The sequence below is a fragment of the Pongo pygmaeus genome, chromosome 1 (assembly GCF_028885625.2).
Source record: "Pongo pygmaeus isolate AG05252 chromosome 1, NHGRI_mPonPyg2-v2.0_pri, whole genome shotgun sequence".
Classification (NCBI taxonomy): Eukaryota; Metazoa; Chordata; class Mammalia; order Primates; family Hominidae; genus Pongo; species Pongo pygmaeus.
The window spans coordinates 44,249,659-44,266,014 of NC_072373.2; the positions used below are offsets into that span (position 1 = coordinate 44,249,659).

At 42.7% G+C, this 16,356-nt stretch overlaps 1 protein-coding gene across 3 annotated transcripts in view; it reads left to right on the forward strand.

Moving 5' to 3' along the window:
- DSTYK (dual serine/threonine and tyrosine protein kinase) overlaps nt 1-16,356 on the forward strand; it is a 71,972-nt gene that overhangs the window by 12,203 nt on the left and 43,413 nt on the right. For 2 of the 3 annotated variants that reach the window (XM_054466736.1, XM_063646779.1), the window contains exon 2: nt 13,492-13,880. In XM_054466736.1, the coding sequence (XP_054322711.1) occupies nt 13,492-13,880 (389 nt within the window). The remainder of the gene's footprint in view (nt 1-13,491; nt 13,881-16,356) is intronic. The other variant, XM_054466746.2, reaches the window with a different exon arrangement.

Consider the following 16,356-nt stretch of genomic DNA (forward strand, 5'->3'; position numbering starts at 1 on the left):
GCCTGTGCAACAAGAGTGAAACTCTGTCTCAAAAAAAAAAAAAAATTAAATTATTATTGACTATAGTCACCCTGTTGTGCTATCAAGTAGTAGGTGCAGTTGCATTCTATGCCAGTATCCCAAATAATTATTTTCATGTTCCAAAGAATGACTTGCATGCAATACCAGTAGACCTGAGCTTCACCATGATATGGGAAGTGAATTCTTAATATTCATTCACTCAGCAAATCTTTATTTAATGCCTGACTCCGTACTAGGCACAGGACACACATTGGTGAACCACTCTGTCCAACTAACTGAGATTATTAATTCCAAATTGATGTTATGAAGGAAAAAAGGATTAGTGTTTCATCATGTCTCTCCCAGAGGATTTTCTACAAATTGGTTATCATTAGTTGTCTTTGAGTGGGTAGGAGTGTAGGGCATATGGAAAGTTGTAAGATTAAATGGCATTGATGAGAATAGGAGTTGAGGCTGGACGCAGTGGCTCGCACCTGTAATCCCAGCACTTTGGGAGGCCGAAGTGGGCAGATCACCTGAGGTCAGGGGTTCAAGACCAACCTGGCCAACATGGCGAAACCCCATCTCGATTAAAAATACAAAAAATTTACTGGGTGCGGTAGCTCATGCCTATAATCCCAGCACTTTGGGAGGCCAAGGTAGGTGGATCACCTGAGGTCAGGAGTTCAAGACCAGCCTGGCCAATGTGGTGAAACCCTGTCCCTACTAAAAATACAAAAAATTATCGGGGTGTGGTGGAGGGTGCCTGTAATCCCAGCTACTTGGGAAGCTGAGGCAGGAGAATCTCTTGAACCCAGGGGGCGAAGTTTGCAACCAGCCGAGATCGCGCCACTGCACTCCAGCCTGGGTGACAGAGCGAGACTCTGTCTTGTTAAAAAAAAGAATAAGAATTGAAATGTTCTGCCCATTTTCTGACAGTAGAGGAAAATCAGCTTATTTTCTCTTTGATGGAAAAATTGTATCATCTTGTTTTTGTGGTTCAAATGCAGAATGCATTTATGAAGATTACTGTTAGAGCTTCTTTCATTTCTGTCTTTCTTAGAAGTCACAGAGAAGCTGGTAGGAAAAGTACAAGGTATGGGTGGATGTGGTTTTTTTGGTTATGGTTGTAAAACCTAAGGTTAATTTGCTCCTTCTTACAGGAAAATAGCCTCTAGGGATGACGGGTTTTGCTTCCTACATGGTGCAGGGAATCTGAGTAGTGTCATTTATAACAAGACTACAGAGGGTGAGTCCGTGTGGGGGTGCAATTTTTCTATTTTACCTCGCAGAGCTCTGACTGGAGTGCCCTGGGAAGATGTCCAGTCTCAGCATAGGTCATTCCCAGGCTTGGAGGCTGATTCAGTTCTTTGCCACACAGGGAGTTTGGTGATCCTGTGGAACCTGGAACTTGACACTTTACATGACCAGAGGAGAACAGATGTAGAAATGCTTAAGATATGTGTCTCCTTGCTTTGAGCTATAAATGAGACTCTCTGAGAAAGTTCCCTTATGCGTAATGTTCCTCCAAAGTCCAAACCAAAACTCTTGGAGGGAAAGTTGGTCAGAGCATGGAGACTCATCAGTATCCCCTGTGGGTTCTGGTTGAAGTGCCCGTCACAGGCAGTGTGTTTTTCTATTTTCTTCTCTAGGCAATGTGAGCAGTTTGGATGTATTCCCCAGCTGTGTGCCACGTGGCTGTGGGAACCTTTTGACCACCACTTTCTTTGGAGTTGGGCTTTATTATAACATGCTTCCGTTCCCTGGGGTGGTGTGCTCTGGGCAGGATGATGGGAGTGGGACTTGAGGATTGTTTTGCTTTTCATTTGTCTAACTAATGATACATCAGAATTGTCCCAAAGAATTATGTCCAGGTTATGTATTTATAAAAGCCTTTGATTTTTTTAAAAAAATTCCGCTTATTTTAAAAAGTACTTTCATCCCCAAAGTGTCTAACTTTAGTTTCATCAGATTAAGAGCTTAAGTGCCTGGGAGGCTGAGGCAGAAGAATCGCCTGAACCCGGGAGGCAGAGATTGCAGTGAGCCGAGATCACGCCACCGCACTCCAGCCTGGCGACAGAGCGAGGCTCCATCTCAAAAAAAAAAAAAAAAAAAAAAGCTTTAGTGCCTTATTTATGCCAGACAAATTTCAGTTTAGATCTTTTTTTAACACTTTCTAGTCTATTTAATGGGGAGAGAATTTCCCAGGGTTTTTTTTTTTTTTTTTTAAATCAAGTCAAACTTGCCAGAGCAAAGACTAAGGCCCTATCACAAATGCAGCTAGGTTACAAGACTATTTTAAATAAAAGCTCTTTCTATTCAAATGAGAGGGACAGTGAGAGTGAACCAGTATGGAGTTTATGTTTTAGGAATATTCCATATGATATACTCTAGCCTTAGCGTTTAATATTATGGCGATATCTAGGTGCAAGGAGGAAAGTGGGGGAATATAGCTAGTAGAAGAAAAGTCATTCTTATTTTTTAGTATATGAGAACCCCATGAGGAAACCTCTTTTACTTTCTCCTGATTGAACAACTGACATGCTCTTCTGGTCCTGTCCCATGGAGAGAATTGGAAAAGTTTTGCTGCTTTAACTTGGAAAAGTGGTTTGTTGGTATAGGATAAAAGTAGTTAGTGTATAATGGCGATATAGTCTCTACCACTAATAAACATAAGGGGCCACTACGGGCAGTGCAAAATCAAAGTCAAGCTTCCTCTGGTGGTTTCTTTCTTTCTTTCTTTTTTTTTTTTTGAGACTGAGTTTCACTCTTGTTGCCCAGGCTGGAGTACAATGGTGTGATCTTGGCTCACCGCAGCCTCTCCTGGGTTCAAGCGATTCTCCTGCCTCAGCCTACCGAGTAGCTGGGATTACAGGCATGTGCCACCACGTCCAGCTAATTCTGTATTTTTAATAGAGACGGGGTTTCTCCATGATGGTCAGGCTGGTCTCAAACTCCCGACCTCAGGTGATCCGCCCACCTCGGCCTCCCAAAGTGCTGGGATTACAGGCATGAGCCATCACGCCCGGCCTTGGTGGTTTCTTATTTAATGAACCTGATGGTTACAGGTAACTTTCATCCGACTGTTCTATACTGGAGCATCATGTTGGTCTATACTGCTTAGACTTGTGGATTTGGATTCTAAGTCTGATCCTAAACTACTTGCTTAGATCAGTGCCTTGAACTCCCCAGACTCTGAACAAGCAATAGTAAACATCACAGGAAGATTGATGGGATGGAAGGTAATGTGCAGGGCAAAAGTGGAGACAGTGAAGAAACTGTTGTTGTTCAAATCCTGTTATTGCTGTATTTGATGGATTTTTTTTTTTCCGGCTGGTTTTTCTTGTCAAGTAAAATCCTATCTCTTGATCTCTTTCCTCTGAGATCAAGAGCTGAATACGCTTTGCTAGGTATACCTTTGGATCCTAAAAAAATTATTTTGAAATAATTTCAAACATACGTAAGTATTGCGAGAACAATAAAAGAGTTCCAATACCTGCTTCATGCAAATTTTCTAGTTGTTAACATTTTCATGGGTTTGTTCCATCACCCGGTCTCTCTTCTTCCTGATCTATATTAGATGTAGTCTTTTTCTGAACATTTTGAGAGCTGAGTGCAGTTAGGTTTTCTCATCTCCTCTGAATACTCCAGTATGCATTCCTCCCAAACAAGGATGTGCTTCTATGATCATCATACAGCTCGCCAAATCAAGAAATTAACATGGGTTCAGTACTACCATCCAGTCCACAGACCCTGTTCAGGTTTTGCCAACTGTCCCAACAATGTCTCCTTTTTTTTTCCTTTCATCACAGGGTATATGACATCAACCCATCCCTGGAGATGTTTTCTCCACCTTAAATTCACCAGTTTTAGGGCCAGGCGCAGTGGCTCATGCCTGTAATCCCAGCACTTTGGGAGGCCATGGCGGGTGGATCACCTGAAGTCAGGAGTTCAAGACCAGCCTGGCCACTATGGTGAAATCCCATCTCTACTAAAAATACGAAAAAAAATTAGCCAGGCATGGTGGTGCATGCTTGTAATCCCTGCTACTTGGGAGGCTGAGGCAGGAGAATTGCTCGAACCCAGGAGGTGGAGGCTGCAGTGAGCCGAGATCATGCCATTGCACTCCAGCTTGGGCAACAAGAATGAAACTCCGTCTCAAAAAAAAAAAAAATTCACCATTTTTTGCTTTGCAGTTGATTAGTTTGTGAATTCACCATTTTTTTCCTTTGCAATTGATTAGTTTGTGGAGAGGTGTTCTTGTATTTCACTGATACCCTGTTTCTCAAAAAACCTCCTTCCAGTAGACCTAGCATTCACTGACAACTCCCACCTGTCTCAGTGATGGGGTTTTTTTTGTTGTTGTTTTCTTTTTACAGGCAAGGTCTTGCTCTGTTACCTAGGCTGGATGGAGTGCAGTGGTGTGATCATAGCTCACTGCAGCCTTAATCTCCTGGGCTCAAGCAATCCTGCCTCAGCCTCCCTAGTATCTGGGACTACAGGCACATGCCACCGTGCCTAGCTAATTTTTAAATTTTTTGTAGAGATGGAGTCTCACTATGTTGCCCAGGTTGGTTTTGAACTCCTAGGCTCAAGCGATCCTCCTGCCTCAGCCTCCCAAAGTGCTAGGACTACAGGCATAAGCGACTGTGTGCAGCCCAATGGTGATTTTTATATCCATCATTCCTTCTATATGTATTAGTTGTAGTCTGCTGTAAAGAAGAGCTTTCCTTTTGTCTTGTTTATTTAATCAGTGTAGACTTGTGAATTTTTTCAATGGATTGTAATATCTTCCTATCACTTTTTATTTTTATGCGTAAATTGTCCCCACTTTGGTGAGTGAGTTTCCCTTCAAGCTGGTTCCTGTGTCCTTTTGACATATTCCCACCTTTGGATCATTGTTAATGCTTATAAACTGTTACACACTGCCTTCCAAATGCCAGAAACTAAGCCCTCTGTGAAGCATGGGGTTGGCTTCTTTCAAGGAACTACTTCCATCTCTGCATCCCATACATTAAAGCTTCAACTGCCAGCTGTGATTCTGTTCCCTCTGTAGTGTGACCAGTCTCAGGAGCAGTTTCACCCAGAAAGGAGCTTGTTCAGCATGCTGCTGAGTGCGTTCCCATTTCACATGGCTCCCAGGGAGTATCAGCCCCTAGGGAGGCAGTCTCCTCTCCCCAGGCACCAATACTATCTGCTTCTTAAAAGCTGTGAGAGATGTTAATGTGGTCCTGACATAGAATAACTTTAGAGAGACTTCGGCCAACTTGACTTTTCCGATTCCAGCAAGAGCTTTGCCTACTAGAGTGCATTTCAGTCTCTAATCTTCAATAACTATCCCCTTCCAAAGAAATAGCGTGTACTACTTGGTCCTGAAGATTCTGAAAGCCAGACTGCCTAAGCATCTGTTTTCCTTAAATGAGGGTGCCTCCTGTGTCAGTCTTTAAAATTTAGCTGAAGGTCAGAGAGCTTGTTTAGGAAGGATAAATAAATATTTCTGGACTGAATTTTTTCTCTCTCAGTCCCTGGAATTTTTGTAGCTCAGTACTTTGAAGCTTGTGGTAGAATTGACTGTAGTAGAAAGACTACATAAGATTACTTTCTCAATTTAGGATTTGTTCTTTTCTCTACTTTTGGTATAGATCGTAAGAAATAAAACATCACTACCTATTTGTGGAAATGCATATTTGTGTCACTGGTTGCCTCAGTTAACTATAAAAATCCTTTGTTTTTCATTCACTTTCAGAGGGGACTTAAGTTGACTTCCCATAAAAGCATGGAAAATGCAATGTTAGAAGTGATATTTTTGGCCAGGCATGGTGGCTCACACCTGTAATCTCAGCACTTTGGGAGGCTGAGGCAGGCGGATCACCTGAGGTCAGGAGTTTGAGATCAGCCTGGCCAACATGGTGAAACCCTGTCTCTACAAAAAAAAAAAAAAAATTAGTGGCACTTGCCTGTAGTCCCTGCTACTCGGGAGGCTGAGGCACGAGAATCACTTGAACCTCGGAGGTAGAGGTTGCCCTGACCCGAGATCATGCCACTACACTCCAGCCTGGGCGACAGAGCTGGAGTTTTGGCACACGCCTGTAGTCTCAGCTACCTGGGAGGCTGAGGCACAAGAATTGCTTGAACCAGGGAGGTGGAGGTTGCTATGACCCGAGATCATGCCACTGCACTCCAGCCTGGGCGACAGAGCTGGTGTTTTCTTTTTTTGAGCTCTGTCTCCGTCTTTTTTTTTAGGCCAGGCACGGTGGCTCACGCCTGTAATCCTAGCACTTTGGGAGGCTGAGGTGGGAGGGTCGCGTGAACCCAGCAGTTTGAGACCAGCCTGGGCAACACAGTGAGACCCCATCTCTATTTAAAAAAAAAAAAGTGAGATTTTTAAAACTACCAAAGGAGGGAAATCCTTGGGTACCAGGAACAAGTATTGCAGTAATAACTGTTGAGACCTGAATTAACTCTGAAGTCCGTGTTAACTTTATGAGCTACAGGAGTATAATAAAGCAAAAGCATTTTCTATTTCACCAACTTTTATAGTGCCTTCCCTACCTTGGACATAGACTGTACCTTAAGAGCCTTCAGTTACCTTTCACGAGTATGTATTATTGATTGGTAGTGGCTGAAAGGTGTGATAGATTTCCTCACTCATCTTAAGGGTCATGGCCAACACTTCTCTAATAAAAGACAGTTTAACAAGAGAAAAGCATAGCAAATTTATGTGACACGGGAGCCTTTAGAAATGAAGTCACAAAGACCCAGGGAAAACTGTCTGTTTTTATGCTTAGGTTTGATGAAGAATTGACTGCCGTGTAGAAAGTCATTGGACAGTAGGACATGATCTAATGGTAATAGACTGAGAAACCCAGCAAGGCTGGTCTGTTCAGGTTATTCTTGGGCTCTCTATGTGCATTCCTTCCCCCAGGGTGTGGGATGTGGCAGGTCCTCTCTGGAATGAGGGTCTTCAGAGGACAAGAGAGCAACCTTTCTAGTTTTATGGCTTGCTTCAGAGAAGAGGATTTCTAGTTAGTTCCTTTTTTTTTTTTTTTTTTTTGAGACAGAGTCTCACTCTGTTGCTCAGGCTGGAGTGCAGTGGCACGATCTCGGCTCACTGCAGCCCCTACCTCCCAGGTTCAAGCGATTCTCCTGCCTTAGCCTCCCAACTAGTTGGGACTATAGGCACATGCTACCACGCCTGGCTAATTTTTGTATTTTTAGTAGAGGTGGGGTTTTACCATGTTGACCAGGCTGGTCTCAAACTCCTGACCTCAAGTGATCCACCCACCTGGGCCTCCCAAAGTGTTGGGATTACAGGCATGAGCCACTGTGCCCGGCCGGGGTTTCTAGTTTCTGTGGTCTTGAGGAAGAGGAATTCTGGTTTCTGTGAGTAGCTTAGGGGGAGAAAAAGGGGAGGCAGACAGGAGGCCAGGAGAAGGTCAGAGAGCAACCTTGCTTCTGAAGCCTTCCAATCTCCTTTAGTTCAAAGTGCTCAGCATGCCAAAGCACCATACTTTGGGGTATTGTTTTCTCAGCCTGATGGGATGGAAAATAGGCAAGAAGGAGAGCGTGTTGCTACAAATCGATTGCTATTACCCCAAAAACAATTTAAATAAAATATCTATCCTAAAGAGTCACTAGCAACAGAAACAGGTCATGAGTATTTCCTCCCTCCCATCTTCTCTTTTCAGAGTAGTCACCCAAACAGTAATACACACTGACTGTTGAGCAGAGCACTAAGAATTTCTCTGCAAAGAGCCTGCTGTTTGTTTTAGCAAAGAGACTTTAGAGATCTCAGGTAGAATAACATTTTTTGAAAGTGTGTACCAGCCAGTGGTAATGCTGCGGTTTTCTCCATATGCTTTATTTCCTCATGGTTGGGGGCAACTTTCATAGGGATTGTATCAGTCTGCTTTACATTGAGGTCCTACAGTTACTAAATCGCATTTGACCCCAGATTAGAAAACAGTGTGGCATAGGGGGCATTGTCTACTGGCCCCCAGAGACTTAGGTACAGTTCCTGCTTATCTCTGCAGTTTGTTGCTCAGAGAAATGGAGAAACCTGAGCTGTTTTTTGTTTTTTCTTTTTGAGACGGAGTTTTGCTCTTGTCACTCAGACTGGAGTGCAATGGCATTATCTCGGCTCACTACAACCTCTGCCTCCCGAGTTCAAGCAATTCTCCTGCCTCAGCCTCCTGAATAGCTGGGATTACAGGCATTGGCCACCATGCTCGGCTAGTTTTTGTATTTTTAGTAGAGATGGGGTTTCACCATGTTGGCTAGGGTGGTCTCGAACTCCTGACCTCAGGTGATCCACCCGCCTCGGCCTCCCAAAGTGCTGAGATTACAGGCGTGAGCCACTGCGCCCAGCCTGGTTTGGTTTTTTGAGCATCCATTTCCTCATCTTCATTATTATTATTTTTTGAGGCAGGTGACTCACCTCAGGAGAGTCTCACAGTAGTGTGATCACAGATCACTGCAGCCTCGATCTCCCCAGGGTCAAGCAGTCTTCACACCTCAGCCTCCTGAGTAGCACACCACCATGCCTAGCTGATTTTTAAAAATTTTTAGTAGAAACAAAGGCACGGCGGGGGTTGCTCCCTTTGTTGCCCAGGCTGGTCTCTCACTTCTGAGCTCCATCCACCCGCCTCGGCCTCCCAAAGTGCTGGGATTACAGGCGTGAGCCACTGCGCCCAGCCTGGTTTGGTTTTTTGAGCATCCATTTCCTCATCTTCATTATTATTATTTTTTGAGGCAGGTGACTCACCTCAGGAGAGTCTCACAGTAGTGTGATCACAGATCACTGCAGCCTCGATCTCCCCAGGGTCAAGCAGTCTTCACACCTCAGCCTCCTGAGTAGCACACCACCATGCCTAGCTGATTTTTAAAAATTTTTAGTAGAAACAAAGGCACGGCGGGGGTTGCTCCCTTTGTTGCCCAGGCTGGTCTCTCACTTCTGAGCTCCATCCATCCGTGTCGGCCTCCCAAAGTGCTGGGATTACAGGCGTGAGCCACCATGCCTGGCCCATTTCTTCATTTTTAAATGGAGTTAATAATAGTCCTTGTCTTGTAGAATTGTGAGCATTAAATAAAATGAAGCAAATAAAGTGATCAATACATAGAAAGGGCTCAATAAATGTTATGTAAAACAAAAACCAAAATGGGTTGCTGCTTTAGTTGTTCTTCTCTTCCATCTAGCTTGAAACTTTTGTTTAGAAGTAAACAAAAATCAAAATCTGTATTTAAGAACAACCACCAAGAACAACAACAACAACAAAAGCCTTGGTTTGCACTTAAGACAATTTGATATGATTTTTTCTCCAGCCAGAGTTGGCAGGGTTAATGTGAGCCAGCTGAGAAGCCATGCTGTTACCTTCTGGCAGCCCATATGCAGATGCTGTTGTATTAATTACAAAAGAAAACTCGATTAACTTGGAAGTCCTTTAACTGTCAGTGAGGCAGCTGCTCCAGCTCTGAAACAGGTTTTCTTCCTCCCTCCTACTGTCAGTCTACAGCTTTTAATCTCTTCTTTAGAGAACTGCTAAGACTGCACTGTAGGTCCTCAGAGCCCCTGGCTAGTTCAGTCTACTTTTTGATCTGCAGTTATAGTGGTCCAAGGGGCACTTGCATAATTAAATTCACATATAATTGAAAATAAAATAAAAACAACCACACCAACCACCCATCCCCCTCACATCATTGTTCTTTCAGCAGTTAAAACCTGGCATTTTAGAATTGGAAAGCATGTTAAAGATTATCTAATCCAACTCCACCCCCCTTCATTTACCGACGAGCATTTCAAGGCTCAGAAAGATCAAGTGGATTGCCAAGGTCACAGAGCTCGTCAGAGTGGCAAAGCCTGCCTTCATTCTTGTGCTGTTCCCACTTCCATATTGCGTTCCACCACATCACTGAGCAGTGTGTGAGAATCCAGGAGTAAAACCATCTGCTTTCAACTTCATTTCTCTCCATGCCCTTGTTCAAATCTGGTAGAGATGTCAAATGGATGAAAAAGCTAAAGATTTAGTGGGAGAAGCAAAGGGCTTGGATAGTGATGTGTTGGAAAACAGAGACGGTGATGTTTGCCATGGACTTCTAACAGTGTACTGGGATCAACTTCAGCACCCTTTCCTACTGCGCTGGTCTTTGGTTGTTTTGACAGTAGCAAGTTTATTTGTGGTGACTTTTTGTAGGAAAGATGGAGGGCGGAAGTGTTCATTTGGGTCAGATGAATAATGAGGTGTGTCTGCTCTGGTTTTGGCTGATGCAGCCTGTTTCATTGGCTGTCCTGTAGTTGACACTTTGTTTCAGAGGTGCAGAGGCTCTCTCCCTCTCGTCCTGAAAAGTGATTTAGTTGGTTTTCTTCTCTATTATCCACTCTCCTGGTAGTAGCAGTAACAAAGGTTATTTAGGTTTGTTGGTCTTTTTGTGATGAAACCATTTTTATTATAGGAATTTAAAAGTTGTCAGTATGCATTCACACGTAGACACTTATGTGAAAATCTGGGGAGGACTGGGAATAGAAGAAAGCTAGGAAGTGTAGATGAGGTGAAGACAGTCTAGCTGGACTTCTTACTGCTCGAGCTGAGACTATGGTAGTTAAATTCCACAAGATGAATGGAAGGGTCCTATTCTTGTTTTTTTTTTTTTTTTTTTTTTTTTTGAGATGGAGTCTTGCTCTGTTGCCCAGGCTGGAGTGCAATGGTGTGATCTTGGCTCACTGCAACCTCCGCTTCCCGGGTTCAAGCGATTCTCCTGCCTCAGTCTCCTGAGTAGCTGGGATTACCACCACGCCTGGCTGATTTTTTGTATTTTTAGTAGAATCACGGTTTTGCCATGTTGGCCAGGCTGGTTTTGAACTCCTGACCTCAGGTGATCTGCCTGCCTCTGCCTCTCAAACTGCTGGGATTACAGGCGTGAGCCACTGCACCTGGCCGAAGGGTCCTGTTCTTTTATCCACATGAAAGAGGTTTTTAGGAGTGATGGTTGCTCTTAAACTATTCATCATGATACCGGACTTTTCAAAGTACTCAGTGGGTTTGCTTACAGCTTTGTATAGGTAGCTCTCCCCACTAAATGGATTCTCAGACAAAACAAACAAATCTATGACATTAAGCCCTTGGTAAGTGTCAGGCATTGTGTTGGGTGTTGAGGATGAAATAGGATGGTTCTTCCTGCTTTATATGATTATAAACAGATAATTAGAATAAAGCATGGTAAGTGTTCTGCAGTTGAGAATAAGGTATGAAGGGACTCAGGACTGGCCTGTTGCTACTTGTTAAGTGGCCACACAAGTAATTGGCTGTGTCCTCTTGCTTTTAGGTTGTAGATCAAAAGAGTAGACTAGTGGTCTGGTGTTACACTCTTGTATTTAGTAAATACCCTTGCACAGAATTATATACTTAGTTAACTCTGTTGGTTTTTGAAAGGCACTCATCTCTTTCCCAGGAGAGTAGATTTGCTTGTTTCAGTGTCTGGTGTTGCTGATGTATATGTGCGGGCCAGGCTGATATCCTTATAGACAGACATGAAAAGAAGGGCCGTAATGAAATGCATAGAGGGATCTGCGTGAACAGAGACGTCTTTAACCCTTTTGGTGTTACTGTTTGTGAAAGAGAAGGATGCTTGGGGATTTGAAATCGTAGCTGGGTAGGTTCACTTTGAAGTAGAACCACCTCTTAATTGATTCAGGCCTCTTTTGCTTCCAATTCTGGAAACAAAATAAATGGCCTACAAATAATTTAATGCAGCTTATGGTTAAGTGACTAAAGCAAATACTGTTTCAGTTAGTGCCACCGGAAATTTCAATTATGATGGATGTGTTTGGCTCAAGGATTGGCCCTTTTGCAGCCTAAGTACTGTGTGTCTGTGCTTTTCTGAACAAATGCAGGAATTGCCTGAATCTTAGAGATAGGCAGACACTGATACTGAAGGAATAAGGAAGTGATATAGTTCAGGCTGAGAGTTTCAGTGAACTAATTTCAGGTTATTTTTCTCAAACACAGATTCTCATTCTTTAGGAAGCTTGTTCTGTCTTGAACGTTAGTTGAATGTGTTTGGGGGAAGTTATCCATTTAGATTAGTAGTAGTTGCCTTAAAAGGAGAAGTTTTTTTTGTTTTTTGTTTTATTTTTAGATTTTTATTTGTTATTATTTTTTGTGCAAAACATAAGGGTGGTAAAAAACAGATTTTTTAAATTGACACATAGTAATTGTACATATTTATAGGATACGTGTGGTATTTATAGGATACATGTGGTATTTCGATATGTGGGTAACAATGTGGTAATGGTCAAATCAGGGTAATTGGGATGTCCATCAAGGAGAATGTTTTTGAAATAAATCACATCTCTTTCTAGATTTGCCTGGATTTTATCCTAATAGGCAGTTCTTTCCCTTTGTCCTATTTAGGGTCTTGTCTCCCATAAACAGAAGGAATGTGATTTGATTAGGAGGTATTGATGTTAATTGAGCACCCAGTGTTTTAAGGAAACAGATGACTCGGCAGCTGGGACGTTGTCACCAGCTATCAGAGCGATGAACTGGAAAAGATTCTAGAGCTTATGCAAACTTGAATAACATTTCATTTTATACATTTATACATTTTATACATTTATAGCTCATACATTTAGTAGTAAAATATGTCACAATGAAGAACATAAGCTAAAACCGCATATGGTAGATAATTTAAAAGGGCTCTGTAGTGCTATATTATGTGCTGCATGATGGTATCTTGGTCAACAAAGGTACAGTATTTTTAGCATACGTTTTCTATGTTTAGATATGTTTAGATACACAGATATTTACCACTCTGTTACAGCTATCTATAGTATTCAGTACAGTAACATGCTGTAAAAGTTTGTAGCCTAGGAGCAATAGGCTACACCCTATAGCCTAGGTGTGTGGTAGGCTATACCCATACCACCTAGGTTTGTGTAAGTACACTCTGATGTTCACACAATGACAAAATTGCCTGATGATGCATTTCTCAGAATGTATGCCTGTTGTTAAGCAACACATGACTGTAATCTGTGTTCAAGTATTAGGTCTTCTGTCAGAAGGAAGGGTTTAATTTTGACACATTCAGTTATGTTTCTCCTTGGGCTCACATCCCAACTAGTGTAGTTTTTTCGGGCTTTGTTATTTTAATAATTTTGGTGTTTGTGATGGAGTCCTTATAAACTCCTTAGGCTGTCCCTCCACTGAATGAAAAAGGAGCGGGGCGGGAAGATCAGGTCACTCCCACATTTCTGGGTAGAAATAACAGTTTGTTCCTAGGGGGTGAGCTAGGGAAAGGAATTCTGTTTGATATGTGAAGAGCCTTTTCTCACTGGGGTTTTTCCCCTGATATGTCCTTCAACCAAGGTTCCTAGAAATTTCTCCTCTAGGACCTTGTCATCCTCATGGGATTTCTGTGTGAGTCTCTCTCTCTCCCCTTCCTCACTCCTCTCTCTCTACTCCTTTCTCTTCCTCCACTCTCCCCTTCCCCAACCAGGCAAACTGAGCTGCATTTCCTTCCCACCTAAGGAAGAGAAGTATCTCCAGCAGATTGTGGACTGCCTCCCTTGCATACTGATCCTCGGTCAGGATTGTAACGTCAAGTGCCAGCTGTTGAATCTGCTGTTGGGGGTGCAGGTGCTTCCCACCACCAAGCTGGGCAGTGAGGAGAGCTGTAAGCTTCGGCGCCTCCGCTTCACCTATGGGACTCAGACTCGGGTCAGCCTGGCACTCCCTGGACAGTATGAACTAGTGCACACGCTGGCTGCTCATCAGGGCAACTGGGAGACCATCCCTGAGGAGGATCTGGAGGTCCAAGAGAACAATGAGGATGCTGCTCATGTTTTAGCGGAACTGGAGGTAACGATGCACCATGCTCTCTTACAGGTACCAATCTCATACTTCTATACCAATTGTATACATATATACCAGCTTTCCTTTTATTTTGACTTTCTAAAAAAGTAATTCGATGATATATAGTCTGAACTCTGAGCAGCAGTGGCTAGTGGAGTCAGAGGAACATAATCTGGGAAGTTGAAAAACAAACAAGGCTGTAGCAATACCCATTCCTGCCTCTTCTTACCATGCTGCAAGGCCCTGAGTAGTTTGCTTGTCTCCTCACTTCCTTATCTCCGTTTCTGAAATGAAAGGAGTATGTGATACTTGTTTCTTAGCATGCTTTTACAGAATAATCGTAATCAAAGTTAGAAATCCTTTCTCATTTCTTAACAGGAAGATATTGCTTGAATTGTCTCCAGTTACCGCTTTCTAAAAGGAATGATAGATGATGGATGAGTATTGTTCTTAATGGAATTGAGACCAAGTGAAGAATTTTGTGGGTTCTTCCTTAGATCTAACCATTAATTTACTAAGTAGTACAGAGGATAGATCATTTCTTCTACTTTATAAGGAACATGGGAATGTGAGGACAGGTCTGGCTCAATGTAAGGAGATGTGGAGATCCTGTTATTTGAAGAGTATCTTAGTTTCTCTCATAAACTCCCAAAGAGAGCACAGATCTGTGCCATCTCGTAAGATATCATATTATCTAAGACTTTATACATTATCACTTAGGAAATACTTCTGTCTTGGTCTGTGTTTCCTTTCCTACTGGATAGTTAGGACCAGGCTATTTAATTAGACCAAATGGGGATGTGACTATGGCAGGGTCAGGAGTGGGTAGGGATAAAATAATTCGGCCATACTCAGAGTTTTACTCTTGGTTAACTGTGCCAGGAAGGATGGGCTAGTTTGGCAGGACCTGAAAGAGTGGTTTCTTCTTTCCTTCTTTCTTATAACCACTTCATCTACCCCACTTCTAAGAAGCTTAGTTTCTCAGTCAATGAATGAGTCCTTTGGTTGTGGCCATGGCCTGTGACACTCTAGAAGTAAAAATTGTCATCTCATTTCCTTCCACAGTCCATATTTCTTTCATCTTGATAAATGCCACAGGGGGCTATGTAACAAGCCCCCATTCTCTCTCAGCTCAGTTTCAGTGGTGGTTTCCTGTGTTTTCAAACTGAGAGTTCACATTTCCTAGCTCCAGGATAATGTGAGGGTTTTTGAATAGCTCTGATAGTAACTCTGGCAGTAATATTTGTCTATTAACTGTGGCATGTTCAGTTGACCCATGAACTTCTTCACAATTCACAAGTATTTCATCCATCCATACACAGTCTCTCTGTAGTATACAGTTTTGGTCTAGTTCCTTCAAGCTTCCAATAGCTCAGTGGTTTTCAAACTTATATATATATATTTTTTTTTCTTTTCTTTTTTTTTTTTTTTTGAGATGGAGTCTCTCTCTGTTGCCCAGGCAGGAGTGCAGTGGTGCGATCTCAGTTCACTGCAACCTCCGCTTCCTGGGTTCAAGTGGTTCTCCTGCCTGAGCCTACAGAGTAGCTGGGACTATGGGCACCTGCCACCACACCTGGCTAATTTTTGTAATTTTAGTAGAGACAGGGTTTCACCATGTTTGCCAGGGTGGCCTAGAACTCCTTACCTCAGTGATCCACCCGCCTCGACCTCCCAAAGTGCTGGGATTACAGGCGTGAGCCACCACGCCTGGCTACTTTTTTATATTTTAATTCACTGTAAGACATACATTTTCTTTCAGGACCCAGTACATATATACACATATACATTTGAAATATAAGTTTCATGAAATATTACTTTTGCTTTCTGCAGTACATACTGATAATTTCTTCTCTCTTCGACTTCATTTTTTGAAAATGTTAGTAGCAGCCCACTAAGTTGATGCTATGACCTGATAGATTATAACCTGTAGCTTAAAAAACACTGTTGGGCTCAGTGGCACACACTTGTAGTCCCAGCTACTGGGGAGACTGAGGCATGAGGATTTTAGAGACCCTGTCTCTAAAAAAAAATAATAATAATACTGTTAAATAGCAGAAATGACTGCTGTGAATCAGGTGGTGATTTTCCCCATTCTTACCTTTAATAACAATCCTGGAATGTGACAAAGCCATCTGCAGGAGAGGCAAATCATTTGACTTTTTTCTCTTAGTCTCTTCATTTTATTTTTTAAAATTACTATTATTATTTTTTATTTTTTTATTTTTGAGAGAGAGTCTTGCTCTGTGGCCCAGGCTGGAGTACAGTAGCGCAGTCTTGGCTCACTGCAACCTCTGCCTTCCAGATTCAAGCAATTCTACTGCCTCAGCCTCCCAAGTAGCTGGAATTACAGGTGTGTGCCACCAGGCCCAGCTAATTTTTGTATTTTTAGTAGGTATGGGGTTTCGCCATGTTGGCCAGGCTGGTCTCACACTCCTGACCACAAGTGATCCTCCCGCCTCTCAGTCTTGCAAAGTGCTGGGATTAAGGCATGAGCCACCATACCCGGCCC